We start from the raw sequence: 19,319 nt of genomic DNA on the forward strand, positions 1-19,319 counted from the left end.
TTACTCAGCAGTACTCCCACTAAAACAAACTCCTTGAAGTGACTTCCCTTTGAAGTAAACTTGTCCCATTAGGAGGCTGCGTGGATCCCCGGCCTAGACACCGAGTTCGACAGACCGATGGGCTGACTCAGTATAAGGCAGCTTCCCATCTCTCTAAGTTGTATCCATCTGTACTTTTCATTTACGTTCATATCCCGCTCTTCCTCCAAGGAGCCCAGAGCACACGTTCATGCTCATCTTCGCAACAACCCTGCGAGGTCGGTTCGGCTGGGAGAGAAGGCGTCGGCCCAGAGTCCCCCAGTGGGTTCCCTGGCCGAACGGGGATTTGAACTCGGGTCTCCCCAGGCTTAGCTCAGTATTCTAACCACTACACCACACGGGCTCTCTAGCAGACACCCTCATTCTAGAGGCCTGTGGTTCCTTGCCCTGCGTCCCCCAAGAACCAGTCTTTAATAGGGCTCTGAAAACGTTTCCCAATGTTTCCTCCTGCCACTTCAGTCAGACAGTCTGTTGCCACATGCATCAGAATAATTCCAAGCTATAGTTTCAGGGCAACTAATACAACCACCATTCCCAAGCAAGGAAGGTCTCTGTCCGGTCGGTGTCTATGAAAGAGACCATCTAAGAACATATATGTTACCTTGACTTCCACAACAGAAGGAGACACAACATCCAGCCAGCCATGCCTGGTCTTGTGTCAGTGAGAAGTGAATTGCCCGGTGTGCTAAGCAGGGCCTGCCTTGGTTTGCATTTGGATGGGAGATGGGGTTTGGATGTGAGTGCCTTGAGATATTCTCCTTAGGGGATGGGGCCACATCCCAAGGGCAGAGAATCTGCTTGCCTGCAGAAGGTCCCAGGTTCAATCCCTGGCAGCATCTCTGGGTACGGCTGGGAAAGACCCCTGCCTGAAACCTTAGAGAGCCGCTGCCGGTCAGAGTTAGACAATACTGAGCTAGATGGCCCAAAGGTCTGACTCAGTATAAGGCAGCTTCACTAGGAGAATCCATAGCTAAGTAAAAGACCATCTGTCTTGTGCAAAGGGTCTCACTTTCACTCCCTGCCATCTCCAGACCGGGCTGAGAGAGACCCCTGCCTGTAATCTTGGAGAAGCTGTTGCCAGTCACTGAGGACAGTACTGAACTAGATGGACCAAGGGTCTGACTTGATATATACTACTACTACTACTACTACTACTACTACTACTACTACTACTATGAATGTTTATATACTGCCTTTCAACAAAAGTTTCCAAAGTGGTTGGAAAAGTTCCTATCTATCCGGAAATAGATAGATAGATAGATAGATAGATAGATAGATAGATAGATAGACTGATTCATTGAAATGGACCCCTGCTTATCTTCAGCAAAGCAACTGCATTAAATGCCTTCAAATCATAGGAACATAGGAAGCTGCCATATACTGAGTCAGACCCTCGGTCCATCTAGCTCAGTATTGTCTACACAGACTGGCAGCAGCTTCTCCAAGGTTGCAGGCAGGAATCTCTCTCTGCTCTATCTTGTGCAAAGGATCTCACTTTCACTCCCTGCCATCTCCAGACCGGGCTGAGAGAGGGAGGGAACTTGGAACCTTCTGCTCTTCCCAGAGCGGCCCCATCCCCGAAGGGGAATATCTTCCAGGGCTCACACACGGAGTCTCCCATCCAAATGCAAACCAGGTCAAGGCCTGCTTAGCAAAGGGGACCCTTCACTCTCACTGCCGCAAGACCAGCTCTCCCATGCCACCGCTGTCTCGGCCGCGGGTTCGAAACGGCTGCAAAATGGGCACCGAGGGGGGCACCTTCGTAATTTGGGAGCCTGGAATTAAAGGATTTGGGAGTCGCACCCCGCCACACAGTGTTCTTAACACATTTGTACTGCGACACCACACTACCCGGGACACACGGAAAAGGATTTGGGGGCCCCCAGAGGGGGTGGATCAGCTGCGGTGGCACAGCGGGGAAACAACTTGCCTAGGGAGCAAGAGGCTGTTAGTTCGAATCCCCGCCGGTGTGCTTCCCAAACGGTGCCTCGTAAATATATATTTGTAGTCACCTATATCAGGCAGCAAGCCACCTAAGGGCGCAACGGGGAAATGACTTGACTAGCAAGCCAGAAGCTGCTGGTTCGAATCCCTGCTGGAATGTTTCCCAGACCTCTATCAGGCAGCAGCCATCTAGGAAGGTGCTGAAAGGCATCATCTCATACTGCGCGGGAGGAGGCAATGGTCAACCCCTCCTGTATTCTGCCAAAGACAACCACAGGGCTCGGTGGGCACCAGGAGTTGACACCGACTCGATGGTGCAACTTTACCTTTATATCGGGCAGCAAGCCACCTAATGGTGCAGTGGGGAAGCAACCTGCCTAGAGAGCAGGAGGCTGTTGGTTCAAATCCCCGCTGGGGTGTTTCCCAGAATATGGGAAACTCCTATATCGGGCAGCAGCAATCTAGGAAAGTGCTGAAAGGCATCATCTCATACTGTGTGGGAGATGGCAATGGCCAACCCCTCCTGCATCCCACCAAGAAAACCACAGGGCTCTGTGGTCGCCACGAGTCGACACCGAATCGATGTCGCAAACTTTCCTAGAGGGCGTGGGGCCACTGGACTTCGAGCCAGAAATCCAGGCGTAAGAGTCCCTCTGATGGGCAGCACACCGGTGAGTACGGCCAATACTCAGGAAACTGTCCCCAGTTTCCTGTCTCCGCCGAGGATGCAGCCGGCAGGCCCTGCCAGAGGCAGGAGCGACAGACACCCCGGAGGGGGGGGGAAAAAGAGAGCGAATCGTGCAACTTACGGTCCAGGTGGCCGACTTGGCGGTGCTGGATTGCTGGAAGGTCACCTCGAAGTGGTGGGGGCCGGGGTAGTCGGTGTTGGACGGGATGACAGGTGCCGGCGACATGGTGTCGAACGTGGAGCTGGGCTGGGAGTAGGGCGAGAGCGTCGGGACGGTGGAGGCGTGCTCGGAGCTGTAGGGACTGGAGGAGGCGGCCCGGCTGTCAGGATTCTGATCCATACTGCTGTTCAGCAAATTAAACTGAGACTGGAGGCAGGGAGGGAAAAGGGGGAGGCGGGCAAGGGGGGAGGAGGGAGGGGGGGAGAAGCAACAGGGCCAGGTTAGAGACATGTGTGTGCTTGGGGTGGGGGGTGGGGGGGTGGGGGGGGGAGAGAAACTCCGCTCTCACTCTTCTGCCCCACTTTCCCAGGTGTCTAGTTACAAGCCGCACTTCAAGGGGCAGCCCCTTGGAAGAGGCTTGGGGTGTCTCTGTGTGTGTGTGTGTGTGTGTGTGTGTGTGTGTGTGTGTGTGTGTGTGTGGTGGTGGGGAGAAAATACCTGGGTAGGGTTTTGCGGCTGGCGTGTGTGTCTTTGCCAGACAAGTCCCCACTTGCTTTAAAAAAAAAAAAAAGGGAAGAAAAGAGAGAAAAAGGGTGGACTGACCTCTTTCCTGACCTCCTTCCTCTCCTGGATTCAGGAGGGCGAGGACACCCAAGGGGGCTGGGAAATCCTGCTCTCCATCCTGGCATTAAACCGCTGCCCCCCAGGGCTTTTCGGATGCAAAAAAATCTTGGGATTAGATCAGGGTCTCTTTACGCGGGCAGGAGTGAGCGGCCCTAGGGAGTGATCTCACTTGAGGCTACTTTAAAAAATAAATAAAAATTAAATGGTGGGCAGGGGTGTATAATTGAGCGGATGGGTTCAAAGAACCCCGGGATGGGGCCCCCCAGCTCCACCCCTCCCTATTTTCTCCTTTATCTCCCTCAGTCTGTGGGGCCATGGGGGGGGCAGGGGCAAACACGGGCCCCCTTTCCCCTAGCTACACCCCACGGCAGGGGTAATAGCTAAGAGAGAGGGGGCTGTGTTTACCCCGGTCCTCGGTGGCCCCTTGGAGTGAGAGATATAATGCAGAAAATAGGGAGGGGTGAAGCTGAGGGGGGGGTCCTCAGGAGCTGGGGCGGGGTGTTCTTTGAACCCATCTGCTCCGTTACAGCAACACCCCCGGACAGGGGTGGACTCCTTGTTTCCAGAGTCCAGCCAGACTCGGCATGGAGAGTTCCTCTGCCGCGAACTCACCTGGAGGTTCCTGGAGGTGTGATAAATACCCCCTGGAGGCAAAAAGAGCTCCTGCAAGTTGTTGACTGGGGTGTAGCCCACTTGGGGCTCTTTTGCCGTGGCTGGGCTACTGCTCCCATCATCCCCCGCTGCTGTGGCTCAGGATGATGGGAACGATAGTCCAGCGGCAGCTGTAAAGTCCCAGGTTGGCTATCCTTGCTCAGGGGAATAGATCGGGTGTGTGAGCAAAAGGTAGGTAGGGATCTGCTGGTAGGTTTCTGGGTGATGCATGGTTTTGATTCTCACCTTTCTCCTTCACATTATTTATTTAGTTTTAAGGACTTGATGGCCCTTCCCTCCACTCTCCCACCCCACCCCCGTGTGGTTCTGCAACAGATACCAGAACAGCTTACAAGAACATCCACCATGAAGTGTAAAAGACTTAGGAACATCGGAAGCTGCCATATACTGAGTCAGACCATTGGCCCATCTAGCTCAGTATCGTCTTCACAGGTTGGCAGCGGCTTCTCCCAGGTTGCAGGCAGGAATCTCTCTCATCCCTATCTTGGAGATGCTGCCAGGGAGGGAACTTTGGACCTAGATGCTCTTCCCAGAGCAGCTGCACCCCGTAAGGGGAATATCTTACAGTGCCTACACTTCTAGTCTCCCTGTCATATGCAACCAGGGTAGACCCTGCTTAGCTAAGGGGACAAGTCATGCTTGCACCACAATAGCAGCTCTCCTGGGGGGGGGCATTTTTCCTTTTGGTATGTAAACTATCTATCTATCTGTCTATCTATCTATCTGTCTGTCTATCTATTCATTCATTCACTCATTCATTTTTCTCTATGTAAATAAATAAACTGCTTCGGGAACTTTTGTTGAAAAGCGGCATATGCGTTGTTGTAGTAAAACCTGGTCCTCTATTTTTTTTTTAATGCATTCTAAACTTTTAGACTGGCTGTGGGGTCTGGCTGAGGATTTGTGACAGAACGTTGTTGTTGTTGTTTTTAACTGTTTAAAAATAAAAAAAGGTTGGAGACCCCAGTGTTGGATAAATATCATGAATATTTACAAACTTGCCCTGCAGTTGATTTTTATTTATTTATTTTTGTGTTAAGCGCCATGTGCTTTGATTTGTAGAACAAAGGGGTTTATGAAACAGGCCCCAAGTCCACCAAAAATAACTGGAGAATCTCTGGTTGGGTTAGACGGTCCCAGGGAGGGTCCACCTGTAAACGGCACCTTCATCTTCTGAAGGCTGCAGACCACCCCTCCCTCAGTGCCACCTTTAAGAGTTTGGCAAAATGGTGTAAGAATCTAGCCCACCCATGCCCTCCTCTCCTCTCCATTTTTTGCCACCCTAAAGCGGGGAAACAACTTGCCTAGCGAGCAAGAGGTTGGGCAACAGTGATATAGGACGGTGCTGAAAGGCATCATCTCATACTGCGTGTGAGGAGGCAATGGTCAACCCCTCCTGTATCTTACCAAAGACAGCCACAGGGCTCTGTGGGCGCCAGGAGCTGAAACTGACTCGATGGTGCAACTTTACCTTTTAAACTTGATGGACTGTTTACATCTCCTCAACCAACTGAAGTTTCTGGCCTGGAAGTTACAGTACCAGATAAAGGAACTTTTACCAGCAAGGAAAGCCCATTGGCTTTGAGGCAATGGAGGGAAAGGCCATAAATAATGCTTTTAATTTTATCTGTAAGTTTTTCACACGGGGCTTTTAAAGCCCCTTAATCGCATCTCCTCTAGAATGGAGGGGGCGCGTTCACATATCGGCCAGATTTACCCTGAAGTAGGGTCGCCATATTCTGGTCTTCCAAATACGGATGTGTAATTTGCACATCATGTAAATTGGCTGGAAAATAATTTTGGAGCCAAATACTGACTGCTTGTTTTGCTCCATAACTTCGCTTCTACAAGAGCTAAAGCTTAGCTTTCCCCCCTCTTTTTTCTCTTTTAATGAAAGCTGAAATCTGGGAGAATCTGGGGTGGGCTAAGCAATTTGGGTGGGATGCTTAAAATCCAGGTGAAACCCGGAATTTTGGGGGACATGGCCGCTCTACCCCAAAGTCCCAGCGAGTTATCGGGGAGTAGTTCACACATAATTCAGGGTTTTCACAGCCTGTGAGAGTGTAGCCCAATTTATATCCAGGGTGTTGTTTTTTTTAAAAAAATCCACTATTTGCGCCGGTTTTGGGGGACAACTTTGAGTTCATAGTCAAGCCTCCCAGTAAAGCCTGCTGTGTGTAAAAGTCCCTGGTCAGATTTTATTCTTTACACTGAACAGGAAAATTATGGTTGTTTCCCTGCTTTAGCCATTATCAGAGTTTGCACAGACTGATGAATCTGTGTATGATGTGTAGTGCAGTTTGTGCTGTGATTAATGTTGTTTAGCGTGGTGATAATTTCTTTTAATAAAGAGAAAAGGCGGGAAGGAATCTGAAGGCTTTGCCCTCAAGGGATGCCTAAGCAATTTGGCAGAAGTCTGTTAATGGCCGGTCAGATCTTTCTCTATGGGGGCTAATTGTTAGGCCAGGGTCTCCGGGTGCAGAGATCTCTCTGGAATGTATGGAATGGGGAAAGCTCTTGGATCTCCCTGGAGGTGGCGCCTCAAAAGGGGGGGTTGATGCAAGGTGTGTTTGGAGGAACAAAAGGAGAGGAGAGCTGGTCTTGTGGCAGCAAGCATGACTTGTCCCCATAGCTAAGCAGGGTCTGCCCTGGTGGCATCTGAATGGGAGACTTGATGTGTGAGCACTGCAAGATATTCCCCGCAGGGGATGGAACCGCTCTGGGAAAGGCAGAAGGTTTCACGTTCCCTCCATGGCTTCTCCAAGATAGGGCTGAGAGTGATTCCTGCCTGCAACCTTGGAGAAGCCGCTGCCAGTCTGTTAAGACAATACTGAGCTAGATAGACCAACGGTCTGACTCAGTATATGGCAGTTTCCTATGTTCCTAAGAAGCAGGTTTGGGAGAGGCTGGTGGCTGTGGGCCACCTCCAGCCTCAGAGGTAGGATGCCTCTAAATGGCAGTTGCAGAGGAGCAGCAGCAGGAGAGAGGGCGTGCCCTCACCTCTTGCCTGTGGGCTTCTCAGAGGCATCTGGTGGGCCACTGTGTGAAACAGGATGCTGGACTGGATGGGCATCCTTGGGCCTGATCCAGCAGGGCTGTGCTTATGTTCTTATGCTGCCTCTTATGTTCCAAACAGCAATACCAGCTGTTTATTTTTTGACAGCCTGTATTGCCTGTTTCACTCTTGTATCATTCTTTTGTATTTTGCGGGTCATTGACCGAAATAAAGATTGATAAACGGTTGGCTTTTTTTTTTTTTTAAGGTAGGAAGGAGTGTTGCTTACATAGGGACATAAGAAGCTGCCATATACTGAGTCAGGCCATTGGTCCATCTGGTTCAGTATTGGCTACACAGACTGGCAGCGGCTTCTCCAAGGTTGCAGGCAGGAAGCTCTACCTGGAGATGCCAGGGAGGGAATCTGGGACCTTCTGCATGCAAGCATTCAAGTGTTCTTCCACTAAGCTGCAGCTCCAATCCCTAGGGGGAATTTCTTGCAGTGCTCACACATGCGGTCTCCCATTCGAATGCAAACCAGGGGAGACTCTGCTTAGCAACGTGGACAATCCATGCTTGCTCCCACAAGACCAGCATCACATATAGTTGACTTTTTACTTGGTTTCACATAGAGTTTGAGGTTTTCTGCCGTCCTCTGGAAACTGCCTGTCCTGGTTGTCTGGATGCCAGGGAGATGGAATTGGCTGTAGTTCTAGTATGGGTGGCCATAGATCAAGGCTGCTTAGCTGTTGGACTACAACTCCCATCATCCTTGACTGCTGGCCACTAGGGTTGGGGATTATGGGAGCTGTTGTTCAACAACAGCTGGGGTTCCAAAGTGGTCTAGCCCTGGCATAGTGTTCAGCGAGAAGAGCCAGGTTCAAATCTCAGCTAAGCCATGAAACCCACTGACTGACTTGGGGACAGTTCTCTTTTAGTTTAATCTACCTTGCAGGGTCGTTGCTAAGCATAAAATAGCTGGTGGGTGGGCGGTTGGGAGGGGGGAGAACCATGTACACTATCCAGAGTTCCTTGGGAGAAGGGTGTAATAAAAATGAAATGAGTACCTGTGTAATTTTTATTACACACTTCTTCCGAGGAAGCTTTCTGCCTGCCGGTAGGTGCAGGTTGGAGACCCTGTCTTCCGGTGAATCTGCCATGAAGGGTTCATTTTTCACAACCATTCATGGTCGTCCATAATAACTTTATTTATTTATATTTGCTTTTACATGCCCGGAGTGTGCATGGTTATGTGTTATCCTCACAACAACCCTGTGAGGTAGGTTAGGCTGAAAGAGAAGGCACGGGCCCAGGGTCACCCAGCAAGTTTTATGGCTGGGAGGGAGGATTTGAACTTGGGTCTTCCCAGTCTTCCTCCAACTCTGACCACATATTTGTCCCTGGAGAGGATTCCTATCTTGGGAATCACGCATACCAGGAAGTCAACACAGAAAAGATGACTCATCTTCTGTTTGTGTTATGCTGAGATTTATGGCCCAGATAGTGGCTGCTAAGCAGACCTTGCCGTGATTGAGAGATAGCTTTGTTGAGCCCCGGCATCAAACTGTGGGCCTTGGGCGTTTGGATACTAAATCTATCAGAGCTGATGGCTATGTTTTAAACCCTAGAATTGTGGACTACTAATTTGGGCAGAATTTGCATTTTGCATTCGTAACGGATGCGATACTTGGCACTCTAGCCGCTGGCAAAGCAACTGGCCAGAACCAGCCAGCATCACTTTGTGTTGTGTTGGGCTTGGACAAATTCATGGAGGACAGGTCTGTCAATGGCTACTAGTCTGGTGACGACCTCCAGCCTCCGAGGCAAGACGTCTCTGAATCCCAGTTGCAGGGGAGCAACAGCAAGAGAAAGGGCATGCCCTCAGCTCTTGCCTGTGGGCTTCCCAGAGGCATCTGGTGGGCCACTGTGTGAAACAGGATGCTGAGCTAGATAGGCCTTAGGCCTGATCCAGCAGGGCTGTTCTTATGTTATGGGTGCACGCCCTATGAAATGTGGCCATAAAATGTACCATATTTACCCAAATCGAAGGCAATTCTGAATGTAAGCCTTAAAAGATAGAGGCTTAATACAGGTTATACCTGTATCTAGCCTCTATAGGAACATAGGCAGCTGCCATATACTGAGTCAGACCATTGGTCTATCTGGCTCAGTATTGTCTTCACAGACTGGCAGCGGCTTCTCCAAGGTTGCAAGCAGGAGTCTCTCTCTCAGCCCTGTCTTGGAGATGCTGCCAGGGAGGGAATGTGGAACCTAGATGCTCTTCCCAGAGCGGCTCCATCCCCTAAAGGGAATATCTTACAGTGCTCTCATGTGGTCTCCCATTCAAATGCAACCAAGGTGGATGCTGCTTAGCTAAGGGGACAAGTCATGCTTGCTACCACAAGAATAGCTCTCCTCTCCTCTCTATCTGTAAAGGCATCGTCTTACATGTATTTACCCAAAATATAACTGATGCCTGTATTTACCCAAAAGAAAGACGAATCTGAATCTAAGAAGACACACACCCCCACACCAAATCTTTATTAGGAAGGCACTGGGGGAAACCTCATCTTTGATTCAGGTAAATATCGTATTTGCCTTTCCAAAACGTAGTTGGGCAGCTGCATTCATACAGGGGATATCTGTTCCTCTCATCAGCATGCTCAAAAGCAGGTTGGCCAGTCAAAGACCGGAGGTCTAATAACAAAGCATTAATTTAGCAGTAGCTTAGTAGAGAGAGCAACCTCCTAATGAACATATGGATCACCCAACAGCAGAGCTTCTGGGTGTCAGAGAGAAGACATTCTCTGAAGATGCTGCCAGGGGTTGAAGCTGGGTTCTTCTGCATGCAAAGAGGTTCTACCACTCAGTTATGGATGCTCTTGAGGAAGTTCCCTTATACCAAGTCAATGACTCAAATAAATAAATACAGTTAGGGTTGACCTTCTGACCCAGAGAAAAAACAACAGCAACAAATATTTATTTACCGCTTTTCAGAGAAAGTTTCCAAAGTGGTTTACGTAGAGAAATAATAAATAAAGAAGATGGATCCCTGTCCCCAAAGGGCTCGCAATCTAAAAAAAATCAGAGATTCAATAAAAATTGCCCGATTGTATTGCGGATTGGGTGGCAGGTAGCACCCATCATGCCCTACCACCCAACACACTTCGGTGTCCCCGGGTGCTACCCATGGGGAATAATGGGCTGTTCGGGTCATCCATGATTCGCTGTGGTCAAACCGGTTCGAACTGGTTCAAATTCAGGTCGATTTCAAACTGAACCAGTGGTCGGTTCGATCAGAATGGTTCTCGAACCCACTGTCCAGTTCAAGTCCAGTTCAAATTCGAACTGAACCTCAGAAACTGGTTCCATGCACACTTCTAGTGAGCAGCTGAGATTCTCCAGGGACTCCCTCTTCCCAGAACTCCCCCATAACCCTGATGATGGGTATCTCATTCAACAACACAGAGAGGCTGCTAGCTATCATGAGGCCACGTCTTCACCTTTAGCTCATTAAAGCAGCAAGCAGTTCTCCTGGACTGTTAAACATCCTTAACTATCCCGGTGGAGAGCTGAACTTGAAATTTCCCCCTTTGGCTTGCAGTCGAATGCAGGACTACATTTGAGCACTGCCTGCTGTAAGGGCTTCCCCTTAGGGTACTACAACTCCCAGCATCCCCGGGCATAATAAACTGTAGCTGGGGATGCTGGGCGTTGTAGTTCAGCAATATCTGGTGGCACCCTGGTTGCATTGCCTTAGGGGATGGGGTTGTAGCTCAGTGGAAGAGCATCTGCTTGGCATGCAGAAGGTTCAATCCCTGGCAGCATCTCCCAGTAGAGCTGGGAAAGACGGCTGCCTGCAGCCTTGGAGAGCCGCTGCCAGTCCGTGCAGGCAGTGCTGAGCTAGGTGGCCCAATGGCCTGACTCAGTATGCAGCAGCTCCCTTCGCCTAAAAGCTGCTGCGCGTTTAGGAGTAGGAAGCGTTGTGGCCAAAACGTGGCCCCTTTCAGCCATCTTCATTCACCGCGGATAGGCGGGGTTTGCAAGGACCTGGTCCAAGATTTAAAGCCTCCCCTGGAGATTTGTGGGATCATGTGATCTGCCGGGCCATGGAGCTGTCCATGGTCTGGCCAAGAATCTGCTAGCCATTGACTTCTACTACTACAAATATATTTATATACTGCTCTTCAACCAATGCTTTCAAAGCGGTTGACATAGAAAAATAAACCCTACATCAATAAGATGGTTCCCTGGCCCCATAGGGCTCACAATCTAAAAAAGAAATATAAGGTAGCAGACCCCAGCAACAGCCACTGGAGGGATGCTGTGTTGGGGTTGGATAGGGCCAGTGGCTCTCCCCATGCTAAATATAAGAGAATCACCACTTGAAAAGGCGTCTCCTTGCTCATTTCTCAGGGTTACTGGGGACTTCTGCCTGCTGTCCCTCTGCACCTGGCTAGCAAAGCCTCCAAGGACCTCGTCCAGTGCCCTCCAAAAAACCGACACGTGTTCTCGTATGCACCTTGTGCGCATTTCCACGAGGCATGTGCAGAGGAGCCTGCAAGAGCGTGTGTGGTGCGGACCTGGCTTATCTTCTCTCTCCCTCTGTTGTCCTTTTGAACCAGGCGGCTGTTTGGGTTTTTGCCTTGACATTCAGAGGGATCTTTGGATTCCCCCTCTTCGGTGGCCATAATATTTTGGGTCAGCCCTGTCTGTTGTGCCGCGCTCATAATGCCCATGGAGGGGTGTGCATGAAAGGAAGGGCAAAAAGTTCCCCCTGCCCTAGATCAGCAGGGTTTAGGGGCAGTCCTCCAAGTTGCCAAGTTCAGGTCAGACAAAGGGTGCCAGTTTGCAGGGGAGACAGATGCGGAGTGAACGTTTCTTTGCAAGATGACCCGCGGTTTGGAACATAGGGACATATGGTCTGGCGGCGACAGGCCACCTCCAACCTTGGAGTCAAGATGCCTCTCAATCCCAGTTGCAGGGGAGCAACAGCAGGAGAGAGGATATCTTCATCAAACCTTCATCTCTTGCCTGTGGGCTTCTTGGAGGCATTTGGTGGGCCACTGGGTGAAACAGGATGCTGGACTAGATAGTCTTGGGTCTGATCCAGCAGGGCTGTCTTTATGTTCTTATGGCTCCTGGACCCAGCTCTGTCCCTGGATCCTGTGGTTAGGAGCAGTGTTCTCTCTAATTCTTTTCATCTGTGTGCAGAATGAGTTTTGTTCTGGGCCGCAGTATCAAGGCAGTGTGTGCGCACACCTGCATTCAGAGTGGGGCCTTCCGGATTCAACCTGGGCAGGGTCTAAAATTAGCTGAGCGGACATCCAAAAACTTGTGAGTGCACACACGTGTGCACGCCTTAGAGGAAACATTGGTTAGGAGTACCTTTCATCAGTTTTGGCTTTCTTGCTAACTGCACTCCTACCTGGAAATAATAGCATCCAGACAAAACTCCTGCAATGCTCTTTAAGCACGGCTGCTTTGAAAGACAGTTTGGAGCCCTCATTTGGTATTAAAATGTGGCCACAGGCAAGGTGAATTAGTCACATCACACCTATCCCACATTAGCCCTGCTTTTTATTTTATTTTAAACATTTTATATCCAGCTCTTCCTCCAAGGAGCCCAGAACAGTGTACTACAGACTTAGGTTTCTCCCCACAACAACCCTGTGAGGTAGGTTAGGCTGAGAGAGAAGTGACTGGCCCAGAGTCACCCAGCTAGTATCGTGGCTGAATGGGGATTTGAACTCGGGTCTCCCCGGCCCTAGTCCAGCACTCTAACCACTACACCACGCTGGCTCTCTATTCAGAGATAGTTGCAGGGGAGTAGCAGTTGCAGGGGAGCAACAGCAAGAGAGAGGGCCTGCCCTCCCCTCCTGCCTGTGGGCTTCTCGGAGGCATCTGGTGGGCCACTGCGTGAAACAGGATGCTGGGCTAGAGAGGCTTCCTTGGGCCTGATCCAGCAGGGCTGTTCTTATGCATGGACCTTGCCACACAGTGTTAATAGATGGAATTTGCTGCCTGCAGATGTGGTTATAGCTACTAGCTTGGATTGTGGCTTCCCAAGCTGGGGTACTCCAGATGTTTCTGAACTACAACTCCATCACTGCCCGCCACAATTTATTGTGGGGCAGGAAGATAGGAGTCATCCTACAGCAACATCTGGAGTACCACCGCTTGGGAAGCCCTGCCTTGGAATGATTTGGAAGATTAGACCAGCACTGCACAACTTTGACCTTCCAGCTGTTGATGGACTGCATCTCCCATAACCCTTTACTATTGGCCACTGTGGCTGGGGATGATGGGAGTTGTAGTCTAACAGTTGTGGAGTCCTGAATGAGACAACTTGTGGATGACAGGTCTGCTCATGGCTACTAGTCCTGATAGCTGGCTATTTATTTATAGATGACATTTTTAAACATAGACAGTTCTGAAAGCAGTTTCAAAGTTAGAGAGAGAGAGAGAGAGAGAGAGTCAGAGAGAGAGAAAGAGAGAGTCAGATGGAGGAGAGTCAGAGAGAGAGAGAGAGAGAGAGAGAGAGAATGAGAGAGAAAGTCAGAGAAAGCGAGAGAGAGCAAGAGAGAAAGCAAGAGAGAGAGTCAGAGAGCAAGAGAGAAAGCAAAAGAGAGAGACAGGAAGAGAGACAGCAAGAGAGAGTCAAAAAGAGAGAAAGCAACAGAGACAGTGAGAGAGTCAGAGAGAGAGAGAGTGTGTGCAAGAGAGAAAGCAAGAGAGAGAGACACACAGAGAGAGACAGCAAGAGAGAGAGAGTCAGAGAAAGAGAGAGAAAGAAAGAGAGAAAGCAAGAGCAAGTCAGAGAGAGAGCAAGAGAGAGAGACAGCGAGAGAGAATCTGAGAGAGCACAAGAGAGAAAGCGAGAGAGTGAGAGAGTCAGAGAAAGAGACAGAGAGACAGCAAGAGAGAAAGCAAGAGAGAGAGTCAGAGAAAGAGAGACAGCGAGAGAGAGAGAGAGTCAGAGAGAGAGCAAGGGAGAAAGCAAAAGAAAGAGACAGCGCGAGAGAGACAGCGCGAGAGAGACAGCGAGAGAGAGAGCAAGAGAGACAGAGAGAGAGTCAGAGAGAGAGTCAGAGAGAGAGAGACAGCAAGAGAGAGAGAGACAGTGTGAAAGAGTCACAGTGAGAGAGAGAGAGAGAGAGAGAGTGCGGGCAAGAGTGAAAGCAAGAGAGAGAGCGTGAGAGAGAGACAGCAAGAGAGAGAGTCAGAGAAAGAGAGAGAAAGCAAGAGAGAAAGCAAGAGCAAGTCAGAGAGACAGCGAGAGAGAGAATCTGAGAGAGAGAGCACAAGAGAGAAAGCGAGAGACAGCAAGAGAGAGAGTGTGTGCGAGAGTGAGAGACAGCAAGAGAGAGAATCAGAAAGAGAGACAGCAAGAGAGAGAGTCAGAGAGAGAGAGACAGCAAGAGAGAGACAGTGAGAGAGAGTCACACAGAGAGAGAGAGCGCGTGCAAGAGAGAAAGCAAGAGAGAGAGCATGAGAGAGAGACAGCAAGAGAGAGTCAGAGAAAGAGAGAGAAAACAAGAGAGAAAGCAAGAGCAAGTCAGAGAGACAGCGAGAGAGAGAGAGAGAGAGAATCTGAGAGAGAGCGCAAGAGAGAAAGCGAGAGACAGCAAGAGAGAGAGTCAGAAAGAGAGAGAGCAAGAGAGAGAGTCAGAGAGAGAGACAGTGAGAGAGAGTCACACACAGAGAGAGAGCGCGCGTGCAAGAGAGAGAGCATGAGAGAGACAGCAAGAAAGAGAGAGAAAGCAAGAGCAAGTCAGAGAGAGAGACAATGAGAGAGAAAGACAGAGAGAGAGAGAGAATCTGAGAGAGAGAGAGAAAGCAAGAGAGAAAGCGAGAGAGAGTGAGAGTGAGAGAGAGACAGCAAGGGAGAGACAGCGAGAGAGAGAGTCAGAGAGAGAAGTGCTGAGACTTGTTACTTGAGTCTGTACCAGCAACAACGGGAGAGACTCAATGCTGGGCTGAGTAGGGACAGTTAAGCTCCCCCTGCTAATATAAATTCAAATATATCTGCAAATATGCAGATGATATATAGCTGGCTGGATTCCCTGAAAGGGTTTCTCTTCTAAAGAGCTAGGGCATCTTTTTTCTCTTACATCCTGTGCATGATGATGGGGCCGTAGCTCAGGGATAGAGCCCCTGCTCTGCATGCAGAAGGGCCCAGCTCTGATCCTCGGCAGCATCTCCAGCTAGGGCTGGGAAAGACTCCCTGCCTGGAACCTGGGAGAGCTGCTGCCAGTCAGTGCAGACAATACTGAGCCAGCTGGACCAAGGTCTGACTCGGTAGGTGGCAGCTTCCTTTGATAAGGAGTAAGTGAAAGGATGGGGCCTTAACTCAGAGCAAGATCACATGCTTTGCATGTAGACAGTCCTAGGTTCAGTGTGTGGCCTCACCGGTTGCTGAGAGCCATTGCTGGTCAGTGTGGGTGACCTTAGTCGGATGCAGAAGACATCTTCATTTGGCATTCCAAACAGGCGGAAACTTTGGCCTATGTTTCAAAGGTTGCCCCTGGTACCAGTCCAACGTAGACATAACCAGGGCTCAGGTCCTGGTTTGAGGAGAGCTGGTCTTGTGGTAGCAAGCGTGACTTGTCCCCTTAGCTAAGCAGGGTCTGCCCTGGTTGCATATGAATGGGAAACTAGAAGTGTGAGCACTGCAAGATATTCCCCTCAGGAGTTGGAGCCACTCTGGGAAGAGCAGAAGGCTCCAAGTTCCCTCCCTGGCAGCATCTCCAAGACAGGGCTGAGAGAGAGACTCCTGCCTGCAACCTTGGAGAAGCTGCTGCCAGTCGGTATAGACAATACTGAGCTAGATGGACCAGTGCCCTGACTCAGTATGTGGCAGCTTCCTATCTTCTGATGATACCTTAAAAACCCTGAAGTCGGCTCTTGGAGGGCTCCTCTCTTGGAGACCCCAGGATCAATAGCGTGCAGAGTGGAAGCATCCCGGGCTGGCAATACTAGAGGACAAAAGCATGGGGGCCTTTTTGTGGGTTTTTTGGCATGCATGTTTTAGGGGAGAAAAGAGGTGTTCTTCAGCAGTGCGAGTTCCGTCTTGTTGCACATTCCAACGCTTACTCACCAAACACAGATGATATTGTGGGAGACTGAGCACCCTGGAGGTCTCGCTCCAAACGGATGGCTCATGTGGGTACTTCTTTCTTTTTCGTTCTTTCTTTCTTTTTTTTAAAAAGTAAGCTCTTACCGAACAAGATCAGAAAGTTATCCGTGGGTGAGGTTCGAGAATCCCAAGTCAAGACATGTCCCTCGATTCCAAAGTCTGGTTTGTTGAAAGGAATTTAAGGCTGATGGCAGCTTGGCGGAGAGGGAAGGGTGTGTGTGTGTGGGATTCATTCCTGGATCATTCATACGCGCACTGGGGGTTTGTGGGGAAATAGAGATGTCCTCCGTTAGCCGGACCCACAAATTTGGGCCATCGGATTTGGTACCCTCTCAGGGGAGGAACTCTCATCGTGATTTTCCAACAAGGCCTATACTAGAGATGGGATATTATTATTATTATTATTATTATTATTATTACATTTATATCCCGCTCTTCCTCCAAGGAGCCCAGAGCGGTGTACTACATACTTGAGTTTCTCTTTCACAACAACCCTGCGAAGTAGGCTAGGCTGAGAGAGAAGTGACTGGCCCAGAGCCGCCCAGCTAGTCTCATGGCTGAATGGGGATTTGAACTCGGGTCTCCCCGGTCCTAGTCCAGCTTTCTGTGGGTTCTCACGCTTCGATTGCCCCGGCCGTCAGGCCGGCAGTGGGCACATTTGCCATGGTGTTTCAAAAGCTTCCCAAAGTTTTAAAAACACAAAAGCTAGTGCACAATTTCGTCAATGTTGTCAGAGGAGTAGAAATGAAACTGGGCGGGAATGGGCTCCAAAGATAAGGGCGCCATATTCAAGTGTTTCAAATCCAGGCACCCTCATCTGCCTGCCATGCAAATAATCTCGCAAACAATTTGCATGCCATGCGAATTGGCTCGCAAACAATTTGCATGTTATGCAAATTATGGAAATTAACAGATGGGCTGTCCAGTTGATTGATATTTGCCCTGGATACCAGAGCAACATAATTTGCTGCCAGAAAACATCATAAAAATAAACGACGGCTACACCTAACAAGCAGAAGGTTGCCAGTTCGAATCCCTGCTGGTACTAGATCGGGCAGAAGAGATATAGGAAGGTGCTGAGAGGCATCATCTCATACTGCATGGGAGGAGGCAATGGTAAACCCCTCCTGTATTCTGCCAAAGACAACCACAGGGCTCCTTGGTTGCCACGAGACGACACCGACTCGACGGCACACTTTACCTTTACCTTACACCAAGTTTGAAATATTAATAGCAGCAATAGAACAAAAAATACACAGAGTTTTTTTAAGTTCAGCTGCAATCCTATACATACTTAAAGGTAAAATGTGCCGTCGAGTCGGTGTCGACTCCTGGAGACCTCAGAGCCCTGTGCTTGTCTTTGGTAGAATACAGGAGGGGTTGACCATTGCCTCCTCCCTCGCAGTATGAGATGATGCCTTTCAGCATCTTCCTAGATCGCTGCTGCCCGATATAGGTGTTTCCCATAGTCTGAGAAATATAACAGCAGGGATTCGAAACGGAAACCTCTGGCTTGAGCTTAGGGCTAGAGCTTAGCTTTTCAAGGAAGGAAGGAAGGAAGCAAGCAAGCAAGCAAGCAAGCAAGCAAGCAGGCTGGGAATCTGGGCAAATCTGGGCAGCCTAAGCAATCCAGGCGACTTGCTTAAAATCTGGGCCACTAGCCGGAAATCTGGTGGAGATGCCAACCTTATCCAAAGATGACTCCACGGAGAGAGGATGGTCATTTGTTCATTGTTACCCTCACCCAGGGATTCCTAAGCAGTGGTACTGCAGATGTTGCTGGACTACAACTCCCATCATCCCCCAGCCACAACAAACTGCAGCTGGGGAGTGCAAAAATGACTGCAATTTGACCCTAATCATTTGGGGGGGTAGGGATCAAGAAGAGGTGCTCAGTATAAGGAAGCTGCCTTATACTGAGTCAGACCTTGGTCCATCTGGCTTAGTCTTGTTTACACCAGTGTTTCTCAACGTCTTCAGAGTCATGGGCTGGTACATTCTTTGTGAGCAGTTTCCCGGACCAGCAGTTAGTAAAGGGGTCACCCCCCTTCACTCCCATCCCCAGGCATCCCCAAAACAATTTTGAGCTGGGGGGGGAGCTCTCCGGAGCTCATTTCTAGGCAGGCAGCCCTTGCTGCTGGGATAAGACTCATTTCGCTTCCTCACAATGAACATTATCCCAGCAATGAGGGCTGCCTGCCTAGAAATGAGCTCCGGAGAGCTCTCAGAAGCGGTGGCCCCTACCAGCTCGAAATGGTTTGGTGGAGGGATTAATTCCTCACGGACCAGCACGGATCGGCACTCAACTCCTCACAGACCGGCACTGGTCCATGGACCGGTGGTTGAGAAACACTGGTCTTCTACACTGACTGGCAGCAGCTCTTCAGGGAATCCAGCCAGTTATGTTCCTCAAAGCACCAGTTGGCTTTTCACAACCACGGCGAATGCAGATGAAGTATGTTACAGACTCACTCCGACTCATTGATATTTGGGTAGTTATCTTCTAAGGTTTCAGAAAACACACATTCATGACATCAGATCAAAGGCCGCAGTTGTGACTCATGCCCGTTCGTGCAATGAGTAAATCCCATGCAACACACCATTGTAGGAATAAGTCAGAGATCCTGATAAAGTTAAACCAGAAGTCATAGGAACACAGGAAACTGCCTTATACCGACTCAGACCAATGGCCCAGCTAGCTCAGCATGGTAAACACTGGCTGGCAGCAGCTTCTCCAAGGTTACAGACGGGAGTTTTTAGGAACATGGGACTATAGGAAGCTGCCAAATACCGAGTCAGGCCATTGGTCCATCTAGCTCAGTATTGTCTGCACAGACTGGCAGCGGCTTCTCCAAGGTTGCAAACAGAGGAGTCTCTCTCAGCTCTATCTGGAGATGCCGCCAGGGAGGGAACCTTGGAGCCTTCTGCATCCTATTGATTGCAAGTGGATTTACTTCCCAAGTAAGTATGCTTCGGGTCCAAGATTGGAAGCAGGATTCTATCAAAGCAACAGATAGTGGGGTAGTGCACAAGAATTCAGCAAAACCTGAAGTTGTCT

General features: G+C 49.7%; 1 protein-coding gene across 1 annotated transcript in view; it reads right to left on the bottom strand.

Annotated features, from left to right (window-relative positions):
* Window positions 1-19,319, bottom strand: part of TP73 (tumor protein p73) — an 84,946-nt gene that overhangs the window by 49,097 nt on the left and 16,530 nt on the right. Inside the window, exon 4 of the mRNA XM_053281366.1 lies at window positions 2,793-3,038. Coding sequence (XP_053137341.1) covers window positions 2,793-3,038 — 246 coding nt within the window. The remainder of the gene's footprint in view (window positions 1-2,792; window positions 3,039-19,319) is intronic.

This window comes from Hemicordylus capensis, chromosome 16 (assembly GCF_027244095.1).
Source record: "Hemicordylus capensis ecotype Gifberg chromosome 16, rHemCap1.1.pri, whole genome shotgun sequence".
NCBI classification, from domain to species: domain Eukaryota; kingdom Metazoa; phylum Chordata; class Lepidosauria; order Squamata; family Cordylidae; genus Hemicordylus; species Hemicordylus capensis.